General features: G+C 37.7%; 2 protein-coding genes across 3 annotated transcripts in view; one reads left to right on the top strand and one right to left on the bottom strand.

Annotated features, from left to right (window-relative positions):
* LOC134213840 (protein HIRA homolog) overlaps positions 1–7160 on the top strand; it is a 296687-nt gene extending 289527 nt beyond the window's left edge. Inside the window, exon 6 of the mRNA XM_062693240.1 lies at positions 7046–7160. Within this exon, the coding sequence (XP_062549224.1) occupies positions 7046–7145 (100 nt within the window). The 3' untranslated portion in view covers positions 7146–7160. The remainder of the gene's footprint in view (positions 1–7045) is intronic.
* The window catches only part of LOC134213841 (transcriptional regulator ERG homolog), a 49957-nt gene extending 26572 nt beyond the window's left edge, over positions 1–23385 (bottom strand). Inside the window, exon 1 of one of the 2 annotated variants that reach the window (XM_062693247.1) lies at positions 22729–23385. In XM_062693247.1, the coding sequence (XP_062549231.1) occupies positions 22729–23146 (418 nt within the window). In that variant the 5' untranslated portion in view covers positions 23147–23385. Of the gene's footprint in view, positions 1–5732; positions 6024–22728 lie in introns of those variants that run through there. The other variant, XM_062693248.1, reaches the window with a different exon arrangement.
* Between the last annotated feature and the right edge of the window lie 3271 nt (positions 23386–26656).

Consider the following 26656-nt stretch of genomic DNA (forward strand, 5'->3'; position numbering starts at 1 on the left):
TTCATCGCACGGTTTTCCTTCAGGAACATATTTATTGAAGAAATATCAGCGTCAATTCGAGACATAGCAGAAATATTACGATTTCATGAGAATAACGCAGTATTTTCACTAGGAATAAAACAGGACAGGACACAGTAACTGCTAGAATTATAAATTAACGAAAAAGCTCGTTTCCTACAGCCAATTAGAATACCATAAACTGGAGGCGTGTGTCGCCGCCGTTGACAGTTTTTGGCATCATTCAGCCGCCGGCACGCCACCATTTGAAATCGTTTACACTACTGATCTATAATTTTCCACGCCGATTCAAGTTCGTAGAAAAACGCGAAATTTTCCGTGGAAATATTGGAGAATTAGTTCAATTTCCGTAGAACTTCTTGCTCATAGTTTTTATAAACATCATGTTGGAACTCCTCAGAGATTTTTTCGTGAAAACACTAATCATTTCCTTCAAAATTCCATACCATTTCCCATTGAAATTTTGAAAAGCTTTTCGTGAAAACTAAGAAAAACTTTCAGTGGAAATTCCGAAGAGCTTTCCGTCTCAAGGAAATTCCCAAGAATTCCCCATAAAAATTCTAAAAAATATCCTTGCAAATTTCGAAAAACTTCTTGTGGGATCTCCAAAGATTTTCCAAACAATACGGCCAAAAATGCCGTTCGGTGAACTGGTTCTTTGTCTTGTCTTAGCACATGCACAGCTAGCATTGAAAAGCATCCTGGAAATGTGGGTTGTATTTCCTCGAAATTTCCTTGTCAACATATCATAAATATGAAACATATTGAAACGGCCAAGCCCACCGTGCAGGCTTGAAATTGGGAGACAATTTGTAGCTCATAGGCAATCAGATTATTGAATGTAATGAAAGTAATGAATAACATGAACAACAAATAGTTTAGAAATCACGAAAGGAAGAAACGGAGACCGTTTCCAACCAACAGTACCAATCGTGTATGAAAAGATAACGTTGGGAGTGACATTGCTAAAAAGATAAGTGTCACTTTTTGCTGATCAATCTTCCAGGCAAGGATGTTCTCGATCATTTAGTAGTTTTTCAATAACTCATTCCAGAGGCTGAATTTCAAATTTTGTTGTATGGTGGACTTCTAGTTCAAAGATGTTATCATTTAGTATAAGTTACTCCAACTATAGCTATACTGCCGTAATCTGAAAAAGTGACGTATATGCCATTTTCCAAAAATGGTGTTAACGAGTACTACTCATCGAGCTCTTTAACAGAAAAATGGAAAACATGCCAGTTGTAAAATGGCTGTTACGTCACTTTTCCAGATTACGGTAGTATAGCCCCATAACTCCTTTAATAGTGGAATTCGAACATCGATCTGATATGTAAAGTTGTAGAGAAATCTTCGTACTAGAAGTCCATCATACAATATATTTTACAGTCGCCTGTCTACATCTCGATATTGAAGGGACCATCGAGATAGGGAGAGATCGAGGAATGGAAGGAAAATTGAAATGGGTACTAGATCCAGAACTAGGATAGGATGCGACAATTAGTCATTAAAAATCGTATCGATTTTCTGTCAAAATCGTACCGGTTGCTGATTGGTTGAAAATGACAATCGATTACTTCGATCGGCGGTATCTTATTTTCAAAAGGGCAGTTTGTTGTTAGCTTGGCCGTGTTGCTGGGTAATTAAATTTAAATTGATGACACAATTAAAATGTTTGTTTTTTTTTTTATTTTTTTTTTTTGGGTGATATGAATTCATGCTAAACTGCAAATGCATTATTATGCAATTCTCAAGGGTTATGCTTAGCTAAAACACTCGATTAGAAGCATTTTTAACCAACTTTTTACCCATTTCACCGTAAAACTCATCTCATTCCATGTTAAAACTTTTTTTGTTAGTACGTAACATCTTTTATTACGAATAATGGAAGAAATGAACGAGAAAACATCATTTTTTTTGCATACATTATTTGGCGGATTTTACCAAAAAAATATTCGGAAGCACTGGAAACCGACTCGTCGAAGCAATCGACTGAGGAAACAACAAGGCAGTCGAAATTCAATTGTCACATCCTATCCTAGATCCAATGGTGGTCTGTGCTCAATGAGCATGCTCATGCACTTCTTCTAAAATTCCGGCCCCTAGCTTGAGCTAGTTCGCCGACTGGCTGGCTAATCCATTGCTACTCGATCCCTCGGCGGTCGGGCCACAAACTTTCTATCTCGAATCCTCCTGACTCCCCCCGGCGTCGAAGGTGGTCCACCAGTTCCGGTGAAGGAAACTTCCGCACTGATGGTGCCCCGACTACCGGCGGCTATCGCAGGGGACGCTTTCGCGCATTGCGCCTACTTCGTCTTCGGGTTGCAGAGGTAGTCCGACAGTTCCGGTGGTGGATGACGTCCGCACTGGCGGTGCCCTACATACCCGAAGCGCTTTCTTCTTCTTTCTTCAGCAGGTTGGCTGTTCGAGTGCCAAGGTCGGTCCGGCGATTCCGGTTGGCAGAAGACTTCCGGTTCGCCGGCGCCTCGACTACCCGAGGCCAAACACTGCTCACTGGACTCACACTGGATTTTCCCCCGAGACTACGCTTATTCGCTGGTCACTTCTCCATCTACGCTGCAGCTCTGACAGTATTTGCATCACGACTCTGCTGACCACATTCCACGTGCCTTCTTCGTGACACTTCGTGGGTGGGGGGGTATGTGTGTCCCATTGGTTTGAACTTGTGCCGCGAAGGGAAACTGTTCTTAAAAAATACGTCTTTATTCTATTGCTATTCGATAAAATGTCTAAATCTACAAATATTTTTCACAAGATCTTTGCATCTTTGAGAAAAGTCAATTTAAACTTTTAGTGAGATGAAAAAGAAAAATAATAATAATACGACAAAAATAAAAGAAATATTGGACATAACAGTGAGAAAGAATGAAAAAAAAATTATGATTCTAGAGAATAATAGTGATGGTTCTATACAGCATTTTCTTCATAACATTTAAAAGCAATGACCGATCGCAAAAAAAATCAATAGTGGAGTTTATCCTCCGCCCAAACGGCCTCTTCTTGCCAAATTACCGGTTTAGTCGAGAGTCCATCTCGGCCGCTATTTCCCAAGAATTTTCCGAAAGAGTACAAAAAAAATCCTTTAAAATTCCGAAAAATCTCTCGTTGCAATTCTGTTGAAAACAGTTTACCGTAAAACTTTCAAAAAAATACGTAGGAATTCTGAAGAATTTTAGTGGAAACTCCGGAAAACTCCCGTGAAAATTCCGAATAATATGAAAATTTCGAAGACAATTCAAACTATTTCACCTGCAAAAAAAATTTCGATGGAAATTCTGAAAATTTGGAACAATTTCCCGTGAAAACTCTGAAAAATTTCCCACGGAATTTCTAAAGAATATTTAGAAATTCCAAACAGTTTCCCGTGAAAAAAAAATGTTAGTGGAAATTTTTAAGAATTCGCCCTGGAAACAGGGAAGAAAAGAAGAGAGGCTTCAGAGAAGAAAAAAATTCTCAATGTTTATTTTGGAAAAACTTAACAGAATTTTCTGGGGAAATCCATTAAATTTTTTCAACGAAATTTTAAAGATTTTCTCATTGATTTTTTTTAAAATAGGTAATAATTTAAAATAAAAAAATGTTTGAGAGATTTTCATTTGCTTTGGCCCTTCCTTTTGGAAGTGTCTATATTTTCGCTTTGTATGCGTTACGCAAGTGTGTTACGTATTAATCTATCAAGAAATCTCGTGAATTATGAAATATTTGAAACAAATTCACTTTGATATCGAAATTGTAATTATAACAAGTGATATGATATGGAAATATGCCTATTTTTCCGATTTTTTTCAAAGAAAAGAATGATTTTAATTGAGGAACATGTAGAAGTATGTATAAAAAATCTTCTCAGAAAAGCAAAAAACGTGAAAATTGAAAGGGATTTCAAAAATTTCTTCAGTGGAAGCTAGATAGCAAATGTAAGCATGTTTTGAGACACTAATAGACCACTTATATTCATGTATGCGTGCGTATGTGTGCAAATTCTGAAATTTTCTACCATATAAATCTCACTCATTTTTAAGGTATTATGGTGATTATACAATCAGGCCATGTGGTGAATTTCAAATTCACCACACGCTTTTTCTACTCCTATTGTCAAAAGTTCAAATCTAGTGAATTAATGTTCGTACAATGCTGAAATTAAAGTCGATTGTTTAGCATAAGCAAGCAAACGTTCTACGGATGTTTCATCCTCATGGCCGTTGTGGTTCTTTCAATTCGTGCTCTTGAAAAATCACTAGAAAAAGCACGTGGTTTTCAAGATGGCCGATTTGTGGCTTTGTTGTATAACCACCTTAAACTAGATTAGTTTTACAAAAGTAGGCATATATATGTTATATATGTTATTATTGAAATATATGTTATTATTGAACGCTATTGAGTTTCGCTCAGATCAATGCCTGATTTAGTTAGTTCTGGAATAATTAATATCGAGGTCTCTGGATATTCTTTTTCTTATTGGCATTACATCCCCACACTGGGACAGAGCCGCCTCGCAGCTTAGTGTTCATTAAGCACTTCCACAGTTATTAACTGCGAGGTTTCTAAGCCAGGTTACCATTTTTGCATTCGTATATCATGAGGGTAGGCTAGCACGATAATACTTTTATGCCCAGGGAAGTCGAGACAATTTCCAATCCGAAAATTGCCTACACCGTCACCGGGAATCGAACCCAGCCACCCTCAGCATGGTCTTGCTTTGTAGCCGCGCGTCTCACCACACGGCTAAGGAGGGCCTTTGTAACTCCATCTCTGGATATTACGAGTACAATATATGCTACCAGCGTTACGATAGTTACTATGTCTCAATCTCCATGTCTCAATAGCTATTCAATCTGACCAGCGCCTTATAAATAGGCAGCATGAAGTACAGTGCATTATCATTTGTTGTGTTGTCACTCAACCCATGAAGTCCGCCTTTGGGTAAGCAATTATTTGGTCACTTTCACGGTAAATCGCCGTGGGAAGCTGAGTAGTTTTATCTCGTTTTAAATACTAGAGTCTGGAAATATTTCATTATAACTAAGGAAGGGTCAAAATCGCACTGTAGGTGGATTAATCTGTTTTTTTTTTCAATATATGTATACATATTTATATATTTAAAATTATATATATTTTATTGATATTGTATTTTAGTTCATCACCTAGCTTTGAATTAAAAATATAAATATGAAATCCAGCAGGAATAAGAATTGTTCAATGGTAACAATTAGTCACTTTGCTATTTATTGATTATTGTCACGAATGCGTTGAATGTTCAATATACGAATTAGGTAATGACTCAATTTGAATTCAACCAAAATGAAGCGGCAGAATTGAACTCGTTAGGAGACCACTTTGAATTATCTTCTTATTCAAATTTCTTATGTCTTGTCGGCAACTGCTTCACACAATAATTCGGCACACAAACGAACAAATTCTTGGGAACTTCATCATAATATTACGAAACCATTTGCGACCGGCGATTCCTGGAAATCGGCGTTGAGCCAAAAATTGGCGCCTGATCTGAGTCGCTTATAAATTCACATCTTAACCCACCCAGGCGATGACGCCCACTGTTGACCACATTTGGGTATATCACCACATAACATCCTTTATAACACTAAAGAACTCGTACACAGAGCTGCGTGAGTCACACTACCTAGTCCAGCTGCTCATTAAAAATCAACGACTAATTCGAACCAGCAGAGCCGTACCTCCATACAGCAACGGTAGCGACCGATGGGGATGATGATGCGTGTGGTGATGATGGTGGCCGTTGTAGTGACTCCCTGGGTAAACCCGCACGGATGCAAAGTGCCTCGCGACATGTAAATGGTCCTCGGAAAATCTCCACATCGCGGCCGTGCCTAGTCCCAAGCTCATTGACTCAACACTCGCGCTCATTTTCACGATCTCGGAACGATCGGATTTGATTTATTGCACTGCTACTTGTTGGTACGAACGACTCGGTCAATTGCAAAAAGGGGTTTCCCGCGGAAGATCTAGTTCCGTCTGACGTCGTGACGCGACTGACTGACCGCTTCCGTGTTTGGGAATCTTTTGTTCGTTCTGATGTTTGCCAAGAATTTCCAACCGCTTTGCTTCTGCAACCCCCCGACGTCAGTATTTGTTTGTTTGCTGCGGAAGCGCATGAGCCGCACTTAATTCCTGAGTCAACAACTTGGCTTCTTGTTGGCAGGAGGAAGGAAGATTTACAACGCTAAGCGAAATTTTCCGGTATTTTCCCCTACCATATCAAACCAGGGGACTTCCAGTGCCCGTGTGTGAGATCTTATCTTATTGAACTTTGGAGAAAAAAATGATGCCCGTGTGGTAATTCAAAGGATATCAGTTAACGAGGTAATTTAGTTGATTTGATAGCAATTTCGATAACGCTTTGTAACTCCATCAATGGACGAACCCGGTTGACGAGAGTGAATTTATAAAAATTCAATAACAACAGACTCCTGCGGTTTGTTCTATTGGTAATTTATTCATAGGGATTTAAACTTGTCGCTATTCATTCTGGACTGCAGAATCTTTCTGAACTCGCTTTCTACAGCTCTAGGAAAAATGGCCTTAGAGACAATTGATGAATGCTTAATTGATGCGTTCAATACAGAATTTTTGCATGTGATATCAATCTATTTCCTCAATTTGTATGTTTCCGTAGTGCTATTTTGAGATATTGGGCTGAAACAAGTATTATTTCCATATTTTGTCTTACCTCTTTTAATGTTTTATAATCAAATTTATTTTATCGAAAAAAATATAAAATCTTGAAAATTCTCCGGAATGATTCTTGGGCAAATTATTGAAACTACTTATGTGGAAGAAACTGACATTATTTGTAATGTATAAAAATATTCAAATATCAAATCAGTTTTCCGTAAATTCGTCATTTATGCCAATTAGGCATTTGGGTAACAGTTCCACACTTCAGCGCTGGAATCTTCTCAATGCGGAAAACGTGGTGAAGAAAGGAAATCGTACTTTATTCAATTTATAAATGCTTCCTTCCTGGCAGGAAGCCACGACTATCGCAAAGGATTTGGGCCGGCGTAACTTTTCGGGAGGCTGAATCCTTCCCGCACAATGTTGGTTGGACACCCGCAGCGCTGCCGTAGAGGCCAAACGACCGACCCACGTACCTCTTGGGCCATGCCCTCGCTTGTCGGGCGAACGACGACGAAATCATCATCGAGGATTGCGACCGGGGAAATTGATATAAATGTCACCGACTCCGGTAGGGCTTAACTGGGTTGACTTTATTGTTTAAATTAGCATAATTCCTTGTAAAAACCTGCCCGGCAGATTGTCGGGCTGTAGTGACATCTTCAACGTGACTTGCTTGGGTGAATCATTGAGAAATACCAACCGCTTATGAGGTGGTGGCCTTTATGTGATTTTTATGAAGTGTTCTAAAGAGTCCTGTCTTAGCCTACAGCATTTATTACTTGACTCGATGTAGCCTTTCTATTGTTGTTGGCAGGTTCTATGAGTAGCGTTGACTATCCTGACAGTAGGGGATTATTATTGAAGGAGGCAGTTTTGGCTTAGAAAAGTATAGATTATCAACGAGCGTTCTTCATCATACAAACTTTTATTTCTTAATTATAGATACGTACAGATAACAACTGTTTAAATACCATCTGATTTCGATTTTTTGTGGTGTGTTTCATCAAATCCAAAATTCAGAAACAATCAAAAACAAATCGCGTAAAAATCTAACCTAGTGTACACTAATTATGTAAGGGGTTATGGTAGAAGGGGAGGTCTATAATTTCATGATGCTCCAAAATCTATGTGGGTTAGGATTGGTAAACCCTAAAATACTCTTTACATTTTCCGAAAATAGTGTAATTTACTATGTTTTTAATGCCCTATATTTTTGTCTCACTCTATTTAGGATAAATGTAAAACATATCTAGACCAACATTTGAAAAGGGCGTAACAGCCAAAATTTATTCCTTCTGAATCTTTGTCTACATATATAGCAATATATGTAGATGAGGAATCAGAAGGAATAAATTTTGGCTGTTACACCCTTTTCAAATGTTGATCTAGATATATCAGCTTTCAGAATCAATAATATTTTAAATATTGATAGATTGGAATAGGGTTGTTTAGGGGTATCGATGTTTTTATTTTATATAATGTGCATCTGCAGGAAAAACTGAGCCAAACCCCAATTTTTTAGAATTTTTGGAGTACCGGAATTATTTTTAATTGTTCTTATGCTACATGAACCAAATGTCATTCTATGAATGTTAGTGTCATTCTATCGATTTAAATGGTTTATTTTTCGCTGAATAAAAATTTAAATAAAAGGTTTACAAACAAAATAAAAATATGTTTAATATCGAAAAGCATGCTCTTTATGTTAAACTGCGAAAAACCTTTCTTTGTCAAACAACCCAATTGGGAACCAATTTTTAAATACTTTTAATAATCTTAGTAAAACACAATGGTCTGTGATTAAAATCCAATGTTCAATGTTTGTTTGTTCAATGCAAAAAGTAAACAACATTGACGCTTGTCAAAGCGCCCCAATTAGCGAACGGCATTCGCTAGTTGGGGTAAGGTCGTGCCCCAATTAGCGAACGATCACTGTAGTGGCAACATTTGAGATCAATTTGAGATCAGTTTTTTTTACGAATTTTTAACGAAATTGCGTTTTCCTTCAATGGTACCCTTGTAAATCAAAGTGCACTTATAATGCGTTTAAAATCTTTTATTTATTTTTATTGTTGCCTGTTTTCCCGCAGGTGAGGCAGTGACAAGTATATTGCCACCAAATTTGTCCCGCTTCCAAGGCAGTGGCAACTATATTGACACTTTTTTTCAATGTTTCTGAACTGTTTAATGTATAACAAACATACATTTGAGTTTAAATACCATTAAACATTGTGTCTTATTGTTGATTTTGTTAATTCATTGTTTAGATTCCGTTGCCTTAAAAAGCAAGTGAAAATTATCTTGGATTCCGGGAGGCTTGTCCTTAATGAATACTCAGCTGCGTGGCAGCAATGTCCCAGTGGGGGATGTAATTCCAAAAAGAAGATATTCAATGACCTTCCACTCAAGTTCCAGGACCTATGATAGCCTCCGGGTCGGGATGATCCAGATCATCTAAACCAGAGGCGCATCCACGTTCCGAGTCGTGGGTAGGACAAATAGGAAATGCCAATTTGGGAAACAGTTCTGGAAAAAGAATTCCTAGCCTCTTCAAGATAAGCTTCCAAGCCTCTTGAAGGAAGGATTCCAAGCCTCTTAAAGGGAGGCTTCCAAGCCTGTTAAAGGGAGGCCTCCGAGCCTCTTTGAAGCCGGCTTTCGAGCCCTGAAAAGGGGACTTCAGAGCCTCTTAATAGGAGGCTTCTGATCCTCTTGAGAAAAGGCTTCCGAGCCTCTTGAAGGGAGGCTTCAGAGTCTCTTGAAAGCGGATTTCGAGCCTCTTTAAAGGCTTCTAAGTATCTTGAAAGTACGTTTCTAAGCTACTGAACCTCTTGAAAGTAGTCTCCAAGCTTTTTGAAAAAGGCTCCGGAGCCTCTTGAAGGGGGCTTCCCAGTCTCTTGAAAGGAGGCTTCCGAGAAGCGTAGAACGATTCTTCTAATTCTCTTGCAACGAAGCATCCGTGCCTCTCAAATGGAGACTTTCGTACCATCAGACTCAGAGGCGAATAGATAGACTGCATTGAAGTTTTTTTTTTTAATTTGTTCATTCAACGTTTTGTCCTTTTGATCTTTTTATCGCCCTTTATACACTGTGCTCGTTTTGGAGGGCAGGATTCAATAGGCTTTGATTTACTCATCGTCATGCATATTATGTACAAGACTTGAAATATAAAAAATCACAATTATCAAACTTTATCGATTAGTTTGATTGGAATTGTAATACAGTCGACTCTCTACATCACGATGTTCTATTTCTCGATGTCTCTCCCTATGTCGATGGTTTTATCGGTCCCTTCAATCTACATACATTTGGGCTTTCTACATCTCGCAAACTTCTCTATCTCGATATCTTCTGGTCATATTTTGTTCAGGATTCTCACTTCCTATGTCGATATATTCGTATTTCTAGACTACTAGACCAGTTTTTGACAATAACAAACACAAAAAAAACAAGAGATGACATTTGTTTTGTTATCGTTTTTCATTGCAACGAGGTTTTATCGATCTAGTACCTCTTTCAAATTTTCTTCCTCTCCTTATATCCTCATTCTCCTCATTCTTGTCCGAGGTACCCTTGGGACCAACGAAGGTACCCCAGGTTGAGAACCGCTGATATAGATTACCGAGACTTTCAGCCCGAGGCTGGCTCGTCTCGAAGAATCTGTTTTCGGAGCTCAGAACCCTTTAAGAGCGGTCTTCGGTATGTTTCTGGTTCCTCAAATTTCAATAGACCTTTTGAGGTTTGAAGAAGACTTTTTCCGTGGGCTTTTAATAATCCATTCAATCGTGCTTAATCATAAAGTCTAAAATATTTAACTAATCGCATTTGCAGATTTCAGCAACTTCTATTTCACCTCTGTAAAACATAGACATCTTTGAGCGCTTTAGGGATTTTAAAGTGCCTGAAGTCCTAAACAACAATCAATCAGTAGCAGGGAATCAATTTTTCTTGGATGCGCTTGCGAAACAAGCAACAAAAGAGAGTCAACGACAAAGCTTTGTTTTTGTCGGAGATAATAATGACAAAGATGCGATTTATTTTGTCAGAAACAAAAAAGATGACAATTTTGTTGCTAACTTTTCATACCGTTATTTTGCATTATCTTTACAGCAAATTTCGGTTTTATGCTATCGTAGTTTCTGCTATTATGGAAATATTTGAGAATCTAACTCTGATTACGAAAATAGCATCGTATTTTCGGAAATATCAGAGCATGCAATGGAAATGATTCTTGTCATATTGTGTTCGGGTTCTGACAAAGGCTTGTTGCGAAGTGCGTTTGTCAGTAATAAACTCTGTTGATAACAAAGAGTATATTGTTAGGCGTTGCTCGAATATTGATTCCCTGATCAGTAGTATATTGCTTTAGGATACCAAAAACATCTATGATTATTGTTTGGACTAACTTTAACTTTGGATTAACTTTAAAATCACCTTCTGCTAAAACACAAATTTTTGCCATCCAATGACTTCATATGTTCTTACCAGAATCATGGGTAGGACAATGCTTTGACTGTCCCACCCAGGAAAATTCATGCGTAGGACATGTCCTACCTGTCCCACCCACTCCCGGCGCCACTGATCTAAACAGACAAGAAGGTAATGAGATGGGAGAATGATAAAATAAAACCGCATACCCGCTAGAACTTGATAGATTTTTCATGTTTGTCTTTCTCGTATACTAATTATACGTTAAGGCTCTATCAGGGTTTTTGCCTTTGGGGCCGTCCAGAAACCACGTGGTCATTTAGGGGGGGGGGAGGGGGGGTTTGGAAAATGACCACGATAAGCCACATGGGGGGAGGGGGGGTGTTGCTCTCGAACCACGTGGTTTTTTTTAACACGAAAATTTTTGGTAAATAACAATAGCGGTGTAAAAATACAAATCATCAAAATTTAATGATTTAATCATTAAACGCAAAGCGCATCTTAGGGCCGATGCCCACGTAGCGTCTTTTCAACTCAGTGTTAAAATGAATTTAGCATTAAGCATCGAGAAAACCCGGTAACGCAGCGTCGGTCGCAATGCCGATGCATATCTGAGTTATTTGGCCAACTTAGCTTTAGATCCTATTTCCATAAATAAAAATTAAACGAAAAAGCAGGTTGCGTTTCAGTCTCAATTTTCACCAAAAAAATTGGGAAAGAATAATGAAAAAATATTTTTTAAAATTCCGCCGCAGATGGTTTTTGGCATCACGCCGCCGACACTTTTGCATCAGCGGACTACAGCTACAATTTTGAAAACTGTTCATGTTTTTACAATAATTCAAGCAAAATCTTCAAAAGAATGTCTTGTGGATATTCAGGAAAAATCCAGTAAAAAAAATCCTGTAAAAGCTTTGACATTACTTCATACAATCCTGATAAAGTGCTAGCATTCAGAATGTTTTTGAACAATTCTCTCTGGAAAATTTTGCTACAAATTGGTCATGAAAAAAAGAACAAAATATCGCCGCGGTTAAGGCCGAAAAAAATTCCATGTGAATTCTGTCTGAAAATTCAAAACAGTCTCGTGGAAATACATATAATTTTGGTGGAAAAAATGTTCATATTTTCAGATTTTTTTACATTCTAATGAATTTCTTCGACAAGTTCTTCCGAATCTTCACCAGAAATTCTATTTCATTTCCAAAATAAGTTTTTCGAGCATTTAAGGAGTGCACTTCAAAATGTTTAGTCTCCAGTTAGCCTTACGAGCAAAGGCATAGGATTGCCAATCCGGGGATGACGAGTTCGATTCTCGTTCCTGTCTAGGATGTTTTCGGGTTTCAAACATTGTCGACACCATAGGTATAATGTGTCCATCGTACTTGCTACACAAGATATATAATCGTGCAATGGCTGGCATTTAAAACTTTCAATTTATAACTGAGGAAATGCTAATAGAATAAACTAAGTTGAAAAGCAGACCAACTTCCAGTTGGAATATGGAACCATAGAAATAGAAGAAGACTTCTGAATTTTCAAGAAAAAATCTTCTGAATTTTCATGAGAAATTAAATAGCCAATGCCACATGAAACACTTTGATATTTCAGTTGATTTTTTGTTTTTGGATTTTTTTTTCAAATTTGGAATTTTGAAATGAAATTTTTTACGCTCTTTGTGAGTTCTATCACATTTTTTAAATTTTCCAAATATTTTTTTTATTCGAGGCATTATTTAGAATTTCCACGGAAGAGTCTATGGATTATCTTCAAAAAATACTTTGGATTTTCAAAGAATAAATCTTTAGAATTCTCAAGGTTCGTGTTTTTTTTAATTTGCACCATAAATTCTTCCAAAATTTCATGGGAAATTCATTCTTCTTCGGAAAGTCATTTTCATTTCTTTGTAGGTTCAGCTAAACATAGCTTTAAATCTTTATCATGCAAAGAAGCACAAGAAATGATTTAAAAATTTTAAGGAATTTTCACATCAGAAAATCTTTAAAATTTTGATTTAATTTTCTAAGGAATTCCTATTGGAATTGCTTCTAAAGTACAACCTTCACAAGTACTACAAAAGTGCAATTTTTTCGTTATTTCCACTTGTAAAAACATCGAAATATCCTCGGGAAATTCATTATTGGTGTTTTAGATGAACTTTTTTTCGATTTTCTACTGGAAAATCTTAGGAATTTCCATCGGAAATATTTTGGTATACTTCCATATCCATATCCATATCCTTCTACGGATTCTTCTAGTTCTTCAAAATTTCTACCGAACCTTTTTTAGGAACTTTTCCACAGAATTTCGAAAAAAAAATCGTTGTAATACTGAAGATTTTTCCGTGGAGACTCCGAAGAATTTCTTCTAATTATTCTGAAGGGTTTCCCTTGCAACTCCAGAATAATTATTCTTGAAAATTAGGAAGATCTTGGAATTTAAAATTCATCCAAGCAATACATGCAGGCAATTATTTAGGATTAAGAAGCCTAGTTCTTATGATATTGAATAATTAGGCTAATTGATCGAAAAATTTAATAATGCACCTAATTAGAACATTTAGGTGCATTTTTTAAATTTTTCGATCAATAATGCACAAAATTCTAGTAGTGCGTATGAAAAAGGTTATGACATAGAGAAGTTTTCATTTAAAAAATCAACATGAAATTCTAAATAAAATGCTTTTTAAATTCATAAAAGGGTCTTAGAACTAAGAAGAGTCCGGCGATATGAAAAAAAGTGGCAGTGTTCCAGAAAAAAAACACTCCAATTCCTAAAACAATCTAGGGTAATAATTAGTGTTATAATAACGATTGAAATTGAATTCCAAAACAAATCTCAACCCTTTCAGGACGGATGGGTCATATATGCCCAGCGTTTTAGATTGGCTATTAAATCACAAAAGAGAGCTAGACCACCATTTTCTTGAGTAAAATTGTTCATCTAGATATTGGTTTTACAGAAAAAAATATGGGAGCTCAAATTTGACTGACCCTGAAAACTCAGTTATCCGAAACTTTGGGAAGATTTCGATTCTAAGAGCATGCAAATGAAGTTGAAATGTTTGAATCATTCTGAACACTCAGATAAGATGGGTCATCCTGAACGTTAAGCCAGTGATTGCTCTCAAGTTCAGCCCACGACTTCTCGGGTGATCAATCATGACATTTGTAATGTCCTCATCATCGGTATGTACCCAATCCGATGAAATAAGCATATGATCCTAATTTCCATTAACATGAGATCTAAGAGACAAGGTACCCAAAATTATCTTGAGTCAACATCAAGCTGCACAATGACTATGCCTTTTTGTAGGGCCTTAGAAGCACTGGGTTCACGGACTTGAATGATTAAGTAGTTCAAACATTACGACTTCCAGGACGTTTTTTAAAACCTAAAAGTTTTGTATAACCTAAGTCGAGTCAAGTACGAAACACTGAAGACGACCTTACTGTTGAGGTCGAAATACGTATCTGTCAAGGTACAATCAAGTGGTGGAATTAAATGGGAAGGTACAAACTCGTCTTATGACAAGTAAAGACATTCCATTAAAAAGCTCAACATAATTTTTTAACTAAAAAGTCTGTAGTAGCTTGTACAAATAACAATTGCCATATCAACCCAATGGACCTAATGGGATATTATATCATACATCATTCATAATTTGGTTAATTGGATAAATCGAATGATCCGAACTCCAAAATGATAATTGATCTATAATACATTCATTCTTCTATGAGTCCACCATTGACTGAAGCATATTCGAGATATGGAATAGAAGTTCCTTGGGAAATTATTCGAAAGACATCAGAGTGAACGAGAAAATATGTTTAGTATGGCATCATTGGATTCCACGAGTCAATATCAAAATAAAATTTCAATGAAGAATTAGAAATTTTGAGAGATGAGCCAGCTCTAGATTATTTATTAGAGAAAAAATAGAATCTTCGAAATAATGAAAATTTATAATTTCCATGCTGGGTTTTAGTTTGATTAGGTTTTTTTTAATTTTTGTGCTTGAAAAAAAAACACGTGGTCAAAGGGGGAGGGAGGGGGGGTCTGCCAAATGACCACGATAGACCACATGGGGGGAGGGGGGGTTGAAAATCTTCAAAAATATGACCACGTGGTTTCTGGATGGCCCCTTTCTCGTACAACAAAGTTGTACCGAAAGGCTATAATTTCACTCCAAAATCGAACTTTTTATAGAAGTCTCGGAGACCCATGATGTTATATACCAATCGACTCAGCTCTTCGAACTAACAAATGCCTGTCCGTGTGTATGTGTGTGTGTGTGCACACGAAACCCGAAAAACATTAGCCACTTTTTCACATAGTAATTCTTTACCGATTTCCTCGCAACAAGTTGCATCCGACTTGGGACAAACCCTAGTTGATCACTATTGAACTTAATTATGATCGGTCGATGCATTCAAAAGTTATGAAGAAAATGGTGTACAATGATATGGAAATGCTAATATCATCTTCCAAACTTAGACGAACATGATAGAATTAGAGGCGAAAGTATAGAATATCAGTGTGGAAGCTGATATATCTCGCTTAACTTTTCAAAAGGACCTAAGTAACATTTTTTTCATGAATTAATTTGAATAGCGCAATCAACAGAAAAACATGTAAGCTTTCGATTGCAGTACTCAAATTAATTATGAAAAAAATGTTACTTAGGTCCTTTTGAAAAGTTAAGCGAGATATCTCCACTGGCAAAAGGAAGGTGGTTTGACTTGCTCATATGCCATCGCGTGCGGAAGGATTTTCTATCGACGAGTACTGTCTCCAAATTTCTAAATGGTGTGTTGAACCATATAAGCTTGGTTGGTTGATTCGCTATATTCGTAATGTAGGCATTTATTTATGATGTGTATCACACCAAGACGAAACCAAACGATTGAATCGAGAAAGGCATCGTCACCGCTAGGTGGATTAATCTGAGTTTTGCCTTTCTCGTATACTAAGTATACGTAAAGGCTATATGATCACTTCATAAACCAAACTCGGAGACCCATAGTGTTATATACCAATCGACTCTGCTCGACGAATTGAGATGATGTCTGTTTGTGTGTATGTATGTATGTATGTGTGTGTGTATGTGTACAAAATTTTGTAGACACACTTTTTGGAACTTAGCATTAGTCGAATTACTCGCAATAAGTTCCACTCGACTGAGAATCCTGTCCCATTTTTTTCGATTGAAAATTGGCCACATTGGACTATGGGATCAGAAGTTATGGCCAAAATACTATTTTCTATGCGCAAAACACGCTAAAAAACACTCACTCATATTTTTCAGTATTTTTTGCACGAGAAAGGCACAAACACCGCTAGGTGGATTAATCAGGGCTTTTAACGTGAACTTACGTATAAGAAGAAGACTCGGGTACTAAAAATGAAAGTGTGTAAAATGAAAATTTACAATTTCGAGACCGTCACGAAAACAAGCACGATTTTAAACGCTAATAGCTCTTTTATCTTTTGATGGATTTTCGAGATTTTATTACTAATCGAATCGGTAACTCTTTACCAATTTTCTAAATCCATTAAAACTATTGATTATCAATTAAACTGCTGAAAATTTCAATTCAAATTTCAGAAGCAACCATTCCCGTTCCTACATTTACATTCATTTACTTAATGAATTCTGTCGAATATTGCTTCATGAATTCAGTGGAGAATTACTTCAGGAATTCTTTTGGATCATCCTTTAGATAATTCTAAAGTTCCTTCCGGAATTTGTTTGCAAATTCATTCCAATAATCCTTTAATAACTCCTCGGAAGTTCATTTACAATTTACTCCAAAAATTTCTCCTGACATAATTTTCGAAGGAATTCCTGAAAGGAACTTCTGAAGAATTATTAAAAATTAGTCGACCCGGCAGACGTTGTCCTGCATAGTAGGCGAAAATGCGCGTTGTGAAATTTCCATACGAATCTTAATTTGGGTATTTCACGATATACTCAACTTTACTGATGATTTTCGACTGAGGAAATATCAAATAAACTCGTCGGAAACGATAACGAACATATCTGCTGAAGTGATGAAGGAAATCCATCCACCCGTTTTCGAATTATGCGGATACGAACACAGACCATTTCGTTTTTATTATATAGATATTCGAAAGAAATTTCCGAAACACAGTGGCGTAGCCAGAAAATTGGTCTGGGGGGGTTTTCTGAACATTTTTTTTTCGAAAAAAAAAATTTCTTCCAAAAATTTTGTCTTTGGGGGGAGTTTTATACCCAAAACCACCCCCGTGGCTACGCCACTGCCGAAACAATCCCTGAAGGAATTTTAATGGAATTTCCTAAAAAAGCTCTTGAATGTATTTTTGTAGGTTATCTTTTTTGGCTCAATCTAAGGGGAAGACTTTATCTATTGGAGATTAATATATCAATCGACGCAGAAACTCTCCACGAATGTGACAGTTTTATATATTTTACTTAAAAAACTGGAAAGCAGTTAATCGCCAAAAAGTAGGCAACTAACTTTGTAATGCATTACCTGTGTCCTGCATTAAGTCGAATCCAATAGATGGATTCGAGAATGACATCATCACCACTTGGTTTTTAAGTGAATACACATTTTAAATACCGTATCCAACAATTTTCATATTTTTAGTTATGCCAGTTTTTTTTTCGAAACCAGTGAGCCAGTGACCCGTCTTACGTAGTTTACGTTGGGCGGTCGTGTCTTGTACATTTTGGATACGCAGAGGTAAACACGGTTCTATTCTTCTTATTAACTAACTAGTTCAGGGTGGCCACCGAACCGGGAAAAGCTAGAAAAAGACGGGAAATTGAAGTCACCGAAAAAAAAACGGGAAAATTGGGAATTCAGGACATTTACCGATAAGGACAAAATAATTTTAGTACCTAATGTGTATGAAGCACAAAAATTAAGTGGATCAGTGTTGATTTTTCACATAGTTATGGTCATTTGAATTTCGATAAAATTTTGCCTGTCACGATCATTCTGTCCAACCCCTGTAAAATGATCGGAAGTAAAAAAAACTTAAATCTTAAATTAAGTTATAAAGGGGTTAAATCTGTGTTCAAATTACAGTCGACTCTTCACATCTTGATATTGAAGAGACCATCGAGATAAGGAGAGATCGAGAAATGGAAGAATCGTTGCTATGTAAAACGACAACAAATCAAATGTCATTCCTTGTTATTGATGTATTTGTTATTGGCCAAACATGGTTTAGGGTAAAAGACCCAATAATGGATGAACTAAGCACGTTCCAACACTAATTTCTCGATTACTGCATCCGATTGTATCATAATTGTATCAACATAATTGTATCAACATCCTCTTTTGTTACCTGAAATCAATCCTCCAATTATTGATGCAGTGTTCCAATAGTTGCGGTATTTTGTTATTCGTGTTCCTATAGTTGCGAATCCCATAGGTTTTATATGGGATTCGCAACTATTGGAACACTACCAAATATTGGTGCAAGAGAGACAAAAAAAGGTATTTTAAAGATACTTTACTTGGAATTCCAAAGTTGTTTTAGTCTCTATCGGGTGATAACAGGTCAACTAATTGACCGGTAATGTGTGTTACTGCGTTTCATTTGTTAATCCCCTGCAAACTATCGCAACTATCGCAACTATAGGAACACCCTCGACTATCGGAACTTTTACCCTAGTAGCCAAAAAATTGAATTAGGGTAAAATGCCCAATAGTGGACCCCCTAGTAGCGGAATTTTGCTCTTCCTGTCATACGGCTTAGAAATTTTCAATTTATTAACTCTGCTTGATATCTAACAACAAGCTCTGCATCCTCTCTTCACGATACATACATAAAACACCCAAATACACGACGTTATTTGTTGAAATTAACATTTTAAAGTCTTATTGAATTCGACACTTCATTTGATTTTCATGTCCCGTTTCGGGACGTTTTTCTTTCCTATTATGGACCCCCCAAAATATTCCTATAATGGACACTCTCGTGTTTATTTTTTATAGAATTGTAAAAAATCATCTAATTTGACTTTCCATAGCATTTCCAACGAATGTAATCAAATCATAGGACTGTAAGGTAGGTTCTCCAGATAGAATTTCATAACGAAAAGTTGACATTGTGCAGTAATAATGCAAAAATGGCTGGAGGGTCCACTATTGGTTGGGGGTCCACTATTGGTCACTTTACCCTATTTCAACAAAGGGAGAGTAAATTCTGAGCAAAATTTGATAAGAACACATCGATATAGAGCATAGCTTCCGAAAGGGGGTCGTGACCACCCCCATGAAACGGCTGTCATCCACGAACAACTCGCCTGAAGCCAAAAACATGGTGCTAGGGTAAAAGTTCCGATAGTCGTGGGTGTTCCTATAGTTGCGGTAGTGTTGTTTTTACACAATCTACGTATTTAATGCAGCAACCCATATAGTCTATCAATTTGTTGACCTGTCATTACACGAAATACAGGAAAGGGGTTGAGAATTGGATCAAAATTGGTAAAGTAAAAACAATGGGATTCGCAACTATAGGAACACGAATTAAAAATACCGCAACTATTGGAACACTGCACCAATAATTGGAGGTACCATTTCAGGTAACAATGATGGATGTTGCTGCAATCATGACCCCTTTCGGATCAAATATAATTAATAATCTTCCATGTGCACCCTTGAGGTAGGTGAAATGAAGTATAAGCTTGGTGCGAACCAACAAATAGTGGTGGAACGTGCTTAGTTCCTCCACTATTGGGTCTTTTACCCTACGCGTAAAAAAATGTAATGTTGTTTATTATTAATATTTCTAATACATTTTTGCCAAAGCAGGCGCTTAATGACATGTATAAGAAAAAACTTATACATCGCATTAGTCATATACATTCGGAAACTTATACTTTTCATTAACTTATGAATGTTATTAGTTTTTTGATATGGGATTATTCATTAGGTGGCATAATTAAGAGTATAAGTATTTTCGAATGATTTTTTGCCATAACATATAAGGTTATTTTTTTACGTGTATAACATGGTACTGGATGTAAACATTGCCGGTTAAGCAATAAACACACGAAGTTAGAACAGTAGGATGCGCAAGCGGGATGTATTGCATTGTTAAATTATATTCAACGAGATGTATTGCATTGTTGCGTGATTTTCGACGTTATTAATTGGCGAACAAACGTTGCATGAAGAAGAAAAAACATAAAGACGACATTCGAAAAAAAAAATGCACGGGGAAGCATACGAAAAAAAAATTTGAAACTCTTTTTAAAAATTTAATTAAAAATGGTGACCAGTGTGGGGTCGGAAGTTTCTTATACTGTGTATAGAGTGCAATATCCCTAAATAAAATTTTAAATCGAAATGATGTGGTTATTATACAATATAAGAAATTTCCGACTCCGTACTGCTAACCGTTTTTAATTATAAATTGCTTCTAGAATTTTTAAAAAGAGTTTAAAAAACTTCTACGTATGTTTTCCCGTGCAATTTTTTTCGAAAATCTTCTTTTCTGTTTCTTCTTCTTCATGAAACATTAGACTGCCAATTGGCGCTTTGATGTTGCATGAAGAAAAGAAGCAGAAAGATGATATTGAAAACATACGAGGATATTTTTGAATCTCTTCTCTGAAATGCTAGAGGCAATTTAATTAAAAACGGTAAACAGTACAGGGTTGGACTTTTCTTTTCTGTGTATTAAGTATGATATCACAGAATAAAAATTGAAATTGAAATATTGTGTTTATTGTGCAGTAGAAAACAAGTCTAACTCCGTACTGCTTACCATTTTTAATTAAATTGCTTCTAGAATTTTGAAGAAGAGTTTCAAAAATTTCTTCGTATGTTTTCCCGTGCGAATATTTTTGATTATCATCTTTCTGCTTCTTCATGCAACATCAAAGCGCCAATCGCCAATGCTCTCGCGGCGGTATGAACGGAGCTTGAAATAAGAAAAGCAACACTAGCCACACCCAATCGGTAGACGGCTTCAAGAACTACATCTCATTTCAGGGGGATGGTCGTGACCCCTTTCCATAAGATTTACAAAAACTGTGGGAAACTATGATGTAGAGTAGACTGGCCCAGGAAACAAACCCCCCAAGTATTGTGTCTCTCAAAATTTCAGCTCAATCGCTTGCTGCATTGATTTGAAATTTGAAGTTCAACCCAAATATATAGGAAAATACACCTTCATCACTCATTCGATCTGGAAATTGCTTCTGATTGGTCGATTGACCTAAGAATTGCAAAAACGGCAGTTGGTATGCTACAGAACAATTTCACAGAACATTGTATGATGATAGATGAACCTTTATATAGGTTTCGGCTGATACGATTCGATCAATAAATCCAAAAATACGCAATTCAAAGGTTCATTACAAATTATCAGTTGCTTCGATATAAAACTGGCTTCCGGTTTGGCCAGAAAATAAAACACGTATTTAAAGTTCAAAAACACTTACAATGATTTTTATTCCAAGTTAAATAAAAGCCGGGAAATTTGACAAAATTTATCGCGAAAAGCAGGATAAAACCGGGAATTTGAAAATCGGTTTTCAGTGGCCACTCTGTACAAGGACGTGGCTGGCGCCGTTGTTAATCATTTGAACATTTGAGTCACTGAAACTTGCACACTTATTCAGTTGATTCTTTGTACAATTTCATTGATTCTGGTCAATCATAGAGTAGCAACTGAGCTTTGGCTCAATTAAACTATTGGGATACAAAATTTATAATTGAATAAGTTACATAAATGTACATAACTACATAAATCGACTTGTTAGAAATTTCTTACTTTATTCTGGTCGGGAATCCAAGGAGTATCTCGCGGAAAGTTCTAAGGCTGAAGAAATTCTGAAAAATTTGCTGACGCTGAGGAGAGCTAGAATAATCGGCCGAGGTGATTTCGAAGAATTTGCCGAAGAAATTTCGAAGAATTTGTCAAGTGAGGAAATATTTGTCTTGAGGAAATATTCGTCAAATTTATTTTACCGACTAGATGGAAAACGGTGTCTTATAGAAAGTTCAAACTGTCGCAACAACGAGTCCAAGAAGCTCAAACTGTGTTTTTATTTCCGATTATAATAAACATTCAGTTTATCAGGGTAATCAAAGCACATTAGTTCATTAGCAATATCTTTTCACATAGTAAATTTATGTATATCCTGGACTCCCTAAACTCTTCCGATCGGATTTACCAGATTTGCACTATTTTTCCAACAACATTTATTTCGAGAAAAACGCGCCAATGTATGAGAAAAGGATGAATTCATTCGGAAGCTTTTATTATCCTTAATTGAAACCATTATCCGATTGCCATCAGGAAGAGTTTTCTATTTTATCGTTTCCTCTCACCCCACTGCAAACGTTGCTGGTGCCCGAAAAGTGGAAAGGATTATCACTGAATGAGAGGAAAAGTGGACCATAATCACTTTTCTTCCTACTCTCATTTCCTCTTGGTTGGCCTCAATAGCCGGTAGGTGTCTAACTCAGGATGAAAGAATAATGTACTGAAAGGAAGGAAGCTGTTGTTTACCGTTGGTCATTTATCAAGATTTTAGTCATGATATTTGACTGCGGCACGATGGCGAGTTGTAACACCAAGGGAAACAATGATTACCTGGGTCAATATCGTTTCCCAACAGTATATCTTCGATTCCGGTTACATTCTGCAGAAGGTGGGCGAAATGATTCGCAAGGGTATCGCCGCCGGCTTTACTGCCGGCACAAACCCAGAAGTCCGCTTTAGTGAACTTTGCCAACTCAACTCCTCCGCTGGGAAACCGGGCCGGTTCTAGACTGGGGTAAATTTTGAACTTTTTCGAAATCCACTGTACCCAGGAACTGATGTGCTCGCTGGTCCATTCTTGTGGATTCGTTGGAACGTAGATGAGATCACTATCTTCAGTCTCCGTCGTTGATTCGTTATCACTTGCCGCGGATGTTTCACGTACAAACTGATCATCATTCTGCATCTTCCGTTTGACGCGATGGTGATTCCATTTGCCACAACCACCTGTCCTTTTCCGGATGCACATTTAACACTTAATTATGCACTTTTTGGTTGTTAGCCAGACGCGTTCTTCAATTTACGAACATTAGCCTCTCACGTGTTTGAACGTTTAAAAAAGAGTCACATTTTGTTCATTTTTAAGCGGTAACGATCTGCAGCACTCGCGTGGTCGCGTCGATCTGAACGGATTAACAGTTGAAAATACACTGATTCAGTGGTTGAATACCGCGAATTACACAAATATCGACCGATGATTAATGCAGATGAGAGCGCCGCGGATCGCGTTCCCAAAAGACACGCGGCGCTCTCAGTGAATGATCACCTTGCGAAGCACTCCAAAGTCCGCGGTTTCAAATTGGTAGAGCCGGAGAGAACAAAACAGTTTCAATTTTGCTCGCCAACCCATCGTCGTCTCTACGGAGGTGCTGAACCAAACCGACTCAACTGATCTTACAACCAGGCAGCCACGACGACGCGCTTTCATTCATGAAATTGCTGATGATTCATTCATAAAAGCCGCTCCACGTGGTTGGTTCGTAAAACGCTTTGCACAGCGGAGAGCAATTCGCATCAGCGCGTGAAACATCCCAAAATCAGCGTATGAATTCGTGGAAAATAGATGACGCTTCCGCGGAAGTGGCGGAAGCTTCTATTCATGAATGAATTACCAACATCTCAGCGTGTATGATGATTAAATTATGCAGAAGAGTGGCGGCGGCTTGTTTGTTTGTCAAGGTTGTAGACTTTGGGCCATAATCAACAGGTGAGCGCATTGCGCTCACAAGTTTAGAGTTGGAATCGTACCGTACGTGCTTGGGAGAGTAATTGCTGCTAAAGGTGCTCAACAGTAAGTCGCTGCCGCATCTTGCCTACCTAGTCAGGTTTTAGTCATGAGCGGGAAAACCCCCGTAAACGGTGCAGTGGACTGTTAACTTCTTTCGCAATGATTAAGAGCGTTTTGTGACGATAGAAGCTGGAAATGCAGAGATCGACCAGTGATATACTGTGCATTTATTAGTTTTCACCTGGTGCTTTAGGCGTAATGCCGTATACACCGATACAGTTTTTACGCGGTATATTTTTTTATTGGATATGACAATCTTCTCTTTCTTCTTCTTATTTCAATATATATAATAATGAGTTAACATTTCCTTTGAGGCAGTGGGATGGATGGACCGATTTGCAAGATTTCCTCACTAATCGATTCGTCTTGGGATCAGCTGTGTTTATATTAATGAAAAAAAAGAATATTTGGCTGAGAGCAAACACAAAGTTGAAAAAATATGAAAATATGTACTACGTTATCGTGAGTTCTAAAGAAAACCATCAAGCTTGAACTGAAATCGATCTAGAGGGCGACGCTGCAATCAACTAATCGGTTGACTGTTAGGTCGAAATAAAAACAACCCTAGCAAGACCAGGCAAGACTATAGTGAACTATTAAAAATAAATATCTAGGTGGCATGTGAAAAGTAACTAAGAAAAATTGTTTATAACTTTCTAGTGAAATATCTTCACATAAGATTATAAAACACGTCCGTGAAGTGGTTTCGGATAGGCCAGGAAGAAATAACTTCATAAAACCGCAATTAACTTCAGAAACGATTTATTCTATAAAACGTGTTTTTCATTTTTACATTTTCATTTTGTTTTTGATTCATGTTCATTTGAGCCGTCAAAAGGTGTATAGAAAAATAGGCTCAGAAAAGTTATCTTCATAGGAGCAGAACTAGGTGGGGGCATACGGTGGTTACACTCAACACCCCTGCTTAACCACAGTAGTCTCCTGTACGTCCTAGTCCCAACTTGGCGCAGAGTACTCTGAAGGCGGTCACCGGCAAACCCTTTGTCATGATGTCCGCCTGTTGATCCGATGATCTTACACAAGGACGGAAATCTTCGTTTTACTATCAGTTGCATAGATGCTCAGTAGGCAGCTTCGTCATTGATTCGTGTTTGTTTTGATCAGACGCTCGGCAATGCAAGCACGAACATCTCGCAGCATGCTGTCAAACTTCTATACCAAATTTACCACCCGATCCTCAATAGCCGATTGATAATCGAGCGTAAAAAACGAATATCTACCGGGACTGAAATGAATATTTTGAATTGCGGTTGATTTGCACCGATAAATGATGATTATTTCAATTTATATACTAAACAGATGCATATATTTTATTAATCTGACTTCAAAATGTTGAATCCATGCACCGCAGTGTGAAATGATATTCATATTTTGAGATTTCAAATTGAATATCAATGTGCCAAGCTGAAGATTCATTTTGACACCGCACAAAACAACGCTGACACCGAGAGTCGACGCTTGCTGCTGTTCGTGTACATGCCGTCCTATTCATTCGCACATTCAAATTCGGAAAGGACTAGCAACTTGATTGTGTGATTGGATGTCAGCTGTTTGAGTGTAGTTGAAATGACTTTTTCTGTCCCTGATCTTACATACCGATAACGATTTCTCCACGCTGCACAAGATCACGTATGAAGTGGAACTTCGTGTCCACGTGTTTCATCCGACTATAGTCCTTGGAGTCCTCGGCTATACGAATTGTGGACTGGTTATCCTCAAAAACTGGTATCGCTTGGATGGTTTTTATTTTCAGATCGCATAACAGCCTCTTCATCCAGATAATGTGGCAAATAGTCAAACAGAGTGCTGCTAATTCAGCTTCGGTTGACGATAACGCCACGGTTTGTTGCTTACGAGTCGTCCAGCTTATGGTACACCCATACACCTTGCATACAAGTCCGCTAATAGATCGCCTGTCTACGTTGCTATTGGCCCAATCCGCATCAGAAAATGCTTCTAGCAACGAAGCGTTCTGTCTTCGATAGACCAACCCAACATCTAGTGTCCCTTTAATATACCTGAGAATCTACTTCAAATAGTTCCAATGTTCATCACTAGGGCACGCTTGAAATTGGCTGAAATAGTTTATGGCTGCCGACAGGTTCGGTCTTGTAATAAGTGACGTGTACAAAAAAAAGCCGACAAGCTCTCGATACGGTTTTTCGGTTCTCAGCTTTTCGTCTACTTCTACTGAGTTTCAGCCGATTCTCAATCGGTGTCGACTTAGGCTTGCATTCGCTCATGCCGAAGCGCTTGAACAGTCCTTCCAGGTACTGTCGTTGGCTGGTTTTTAGGATGCCTGCCTCGAAATCCCACTCGATCGTCATGCCCAGAAACTGCCTCACCTCACCGGAGTCGGTCATCTCGAACTGCGCCGACAGTTCCCTCTTAATGTCTTGTAGCTCCTTCAGCGATGAACTTGCTATCAATACGTCGTCAACGTACAGTACCAATTTCACCAGCTCCTTCCTGGATCCGAGCGTGTAAAGGCACTGATCGTTATCGCTGCGCACGAAACCCAACTTCTCCACAAAACGATGAAATTTATCATTCCATGCTCGCGACGCTTGCTTCAGCCCATACTGAGCCCGATTCAACCGACACACAAGTCCTCTCCCTGTCTCAAACCCGTTTGGTTGAGCCATATAAATTTCCTCTGACAGCTCACCA

The sequence above is a fragment of the Armigeres subalbatus genome, chromosome 2 (genome assembly GCF_024139115.2).
Source record: "Armigeres subalbatus isolate Guangzhou_Male chromosome 2, GZ_Asu_2, whole genome shotgun sequence".
NCBI lineage: Eukaryota > Metazoa > Arthropoda > Insecta > Diptera > Culicidae > Armigeres > Armigeres subalbatus.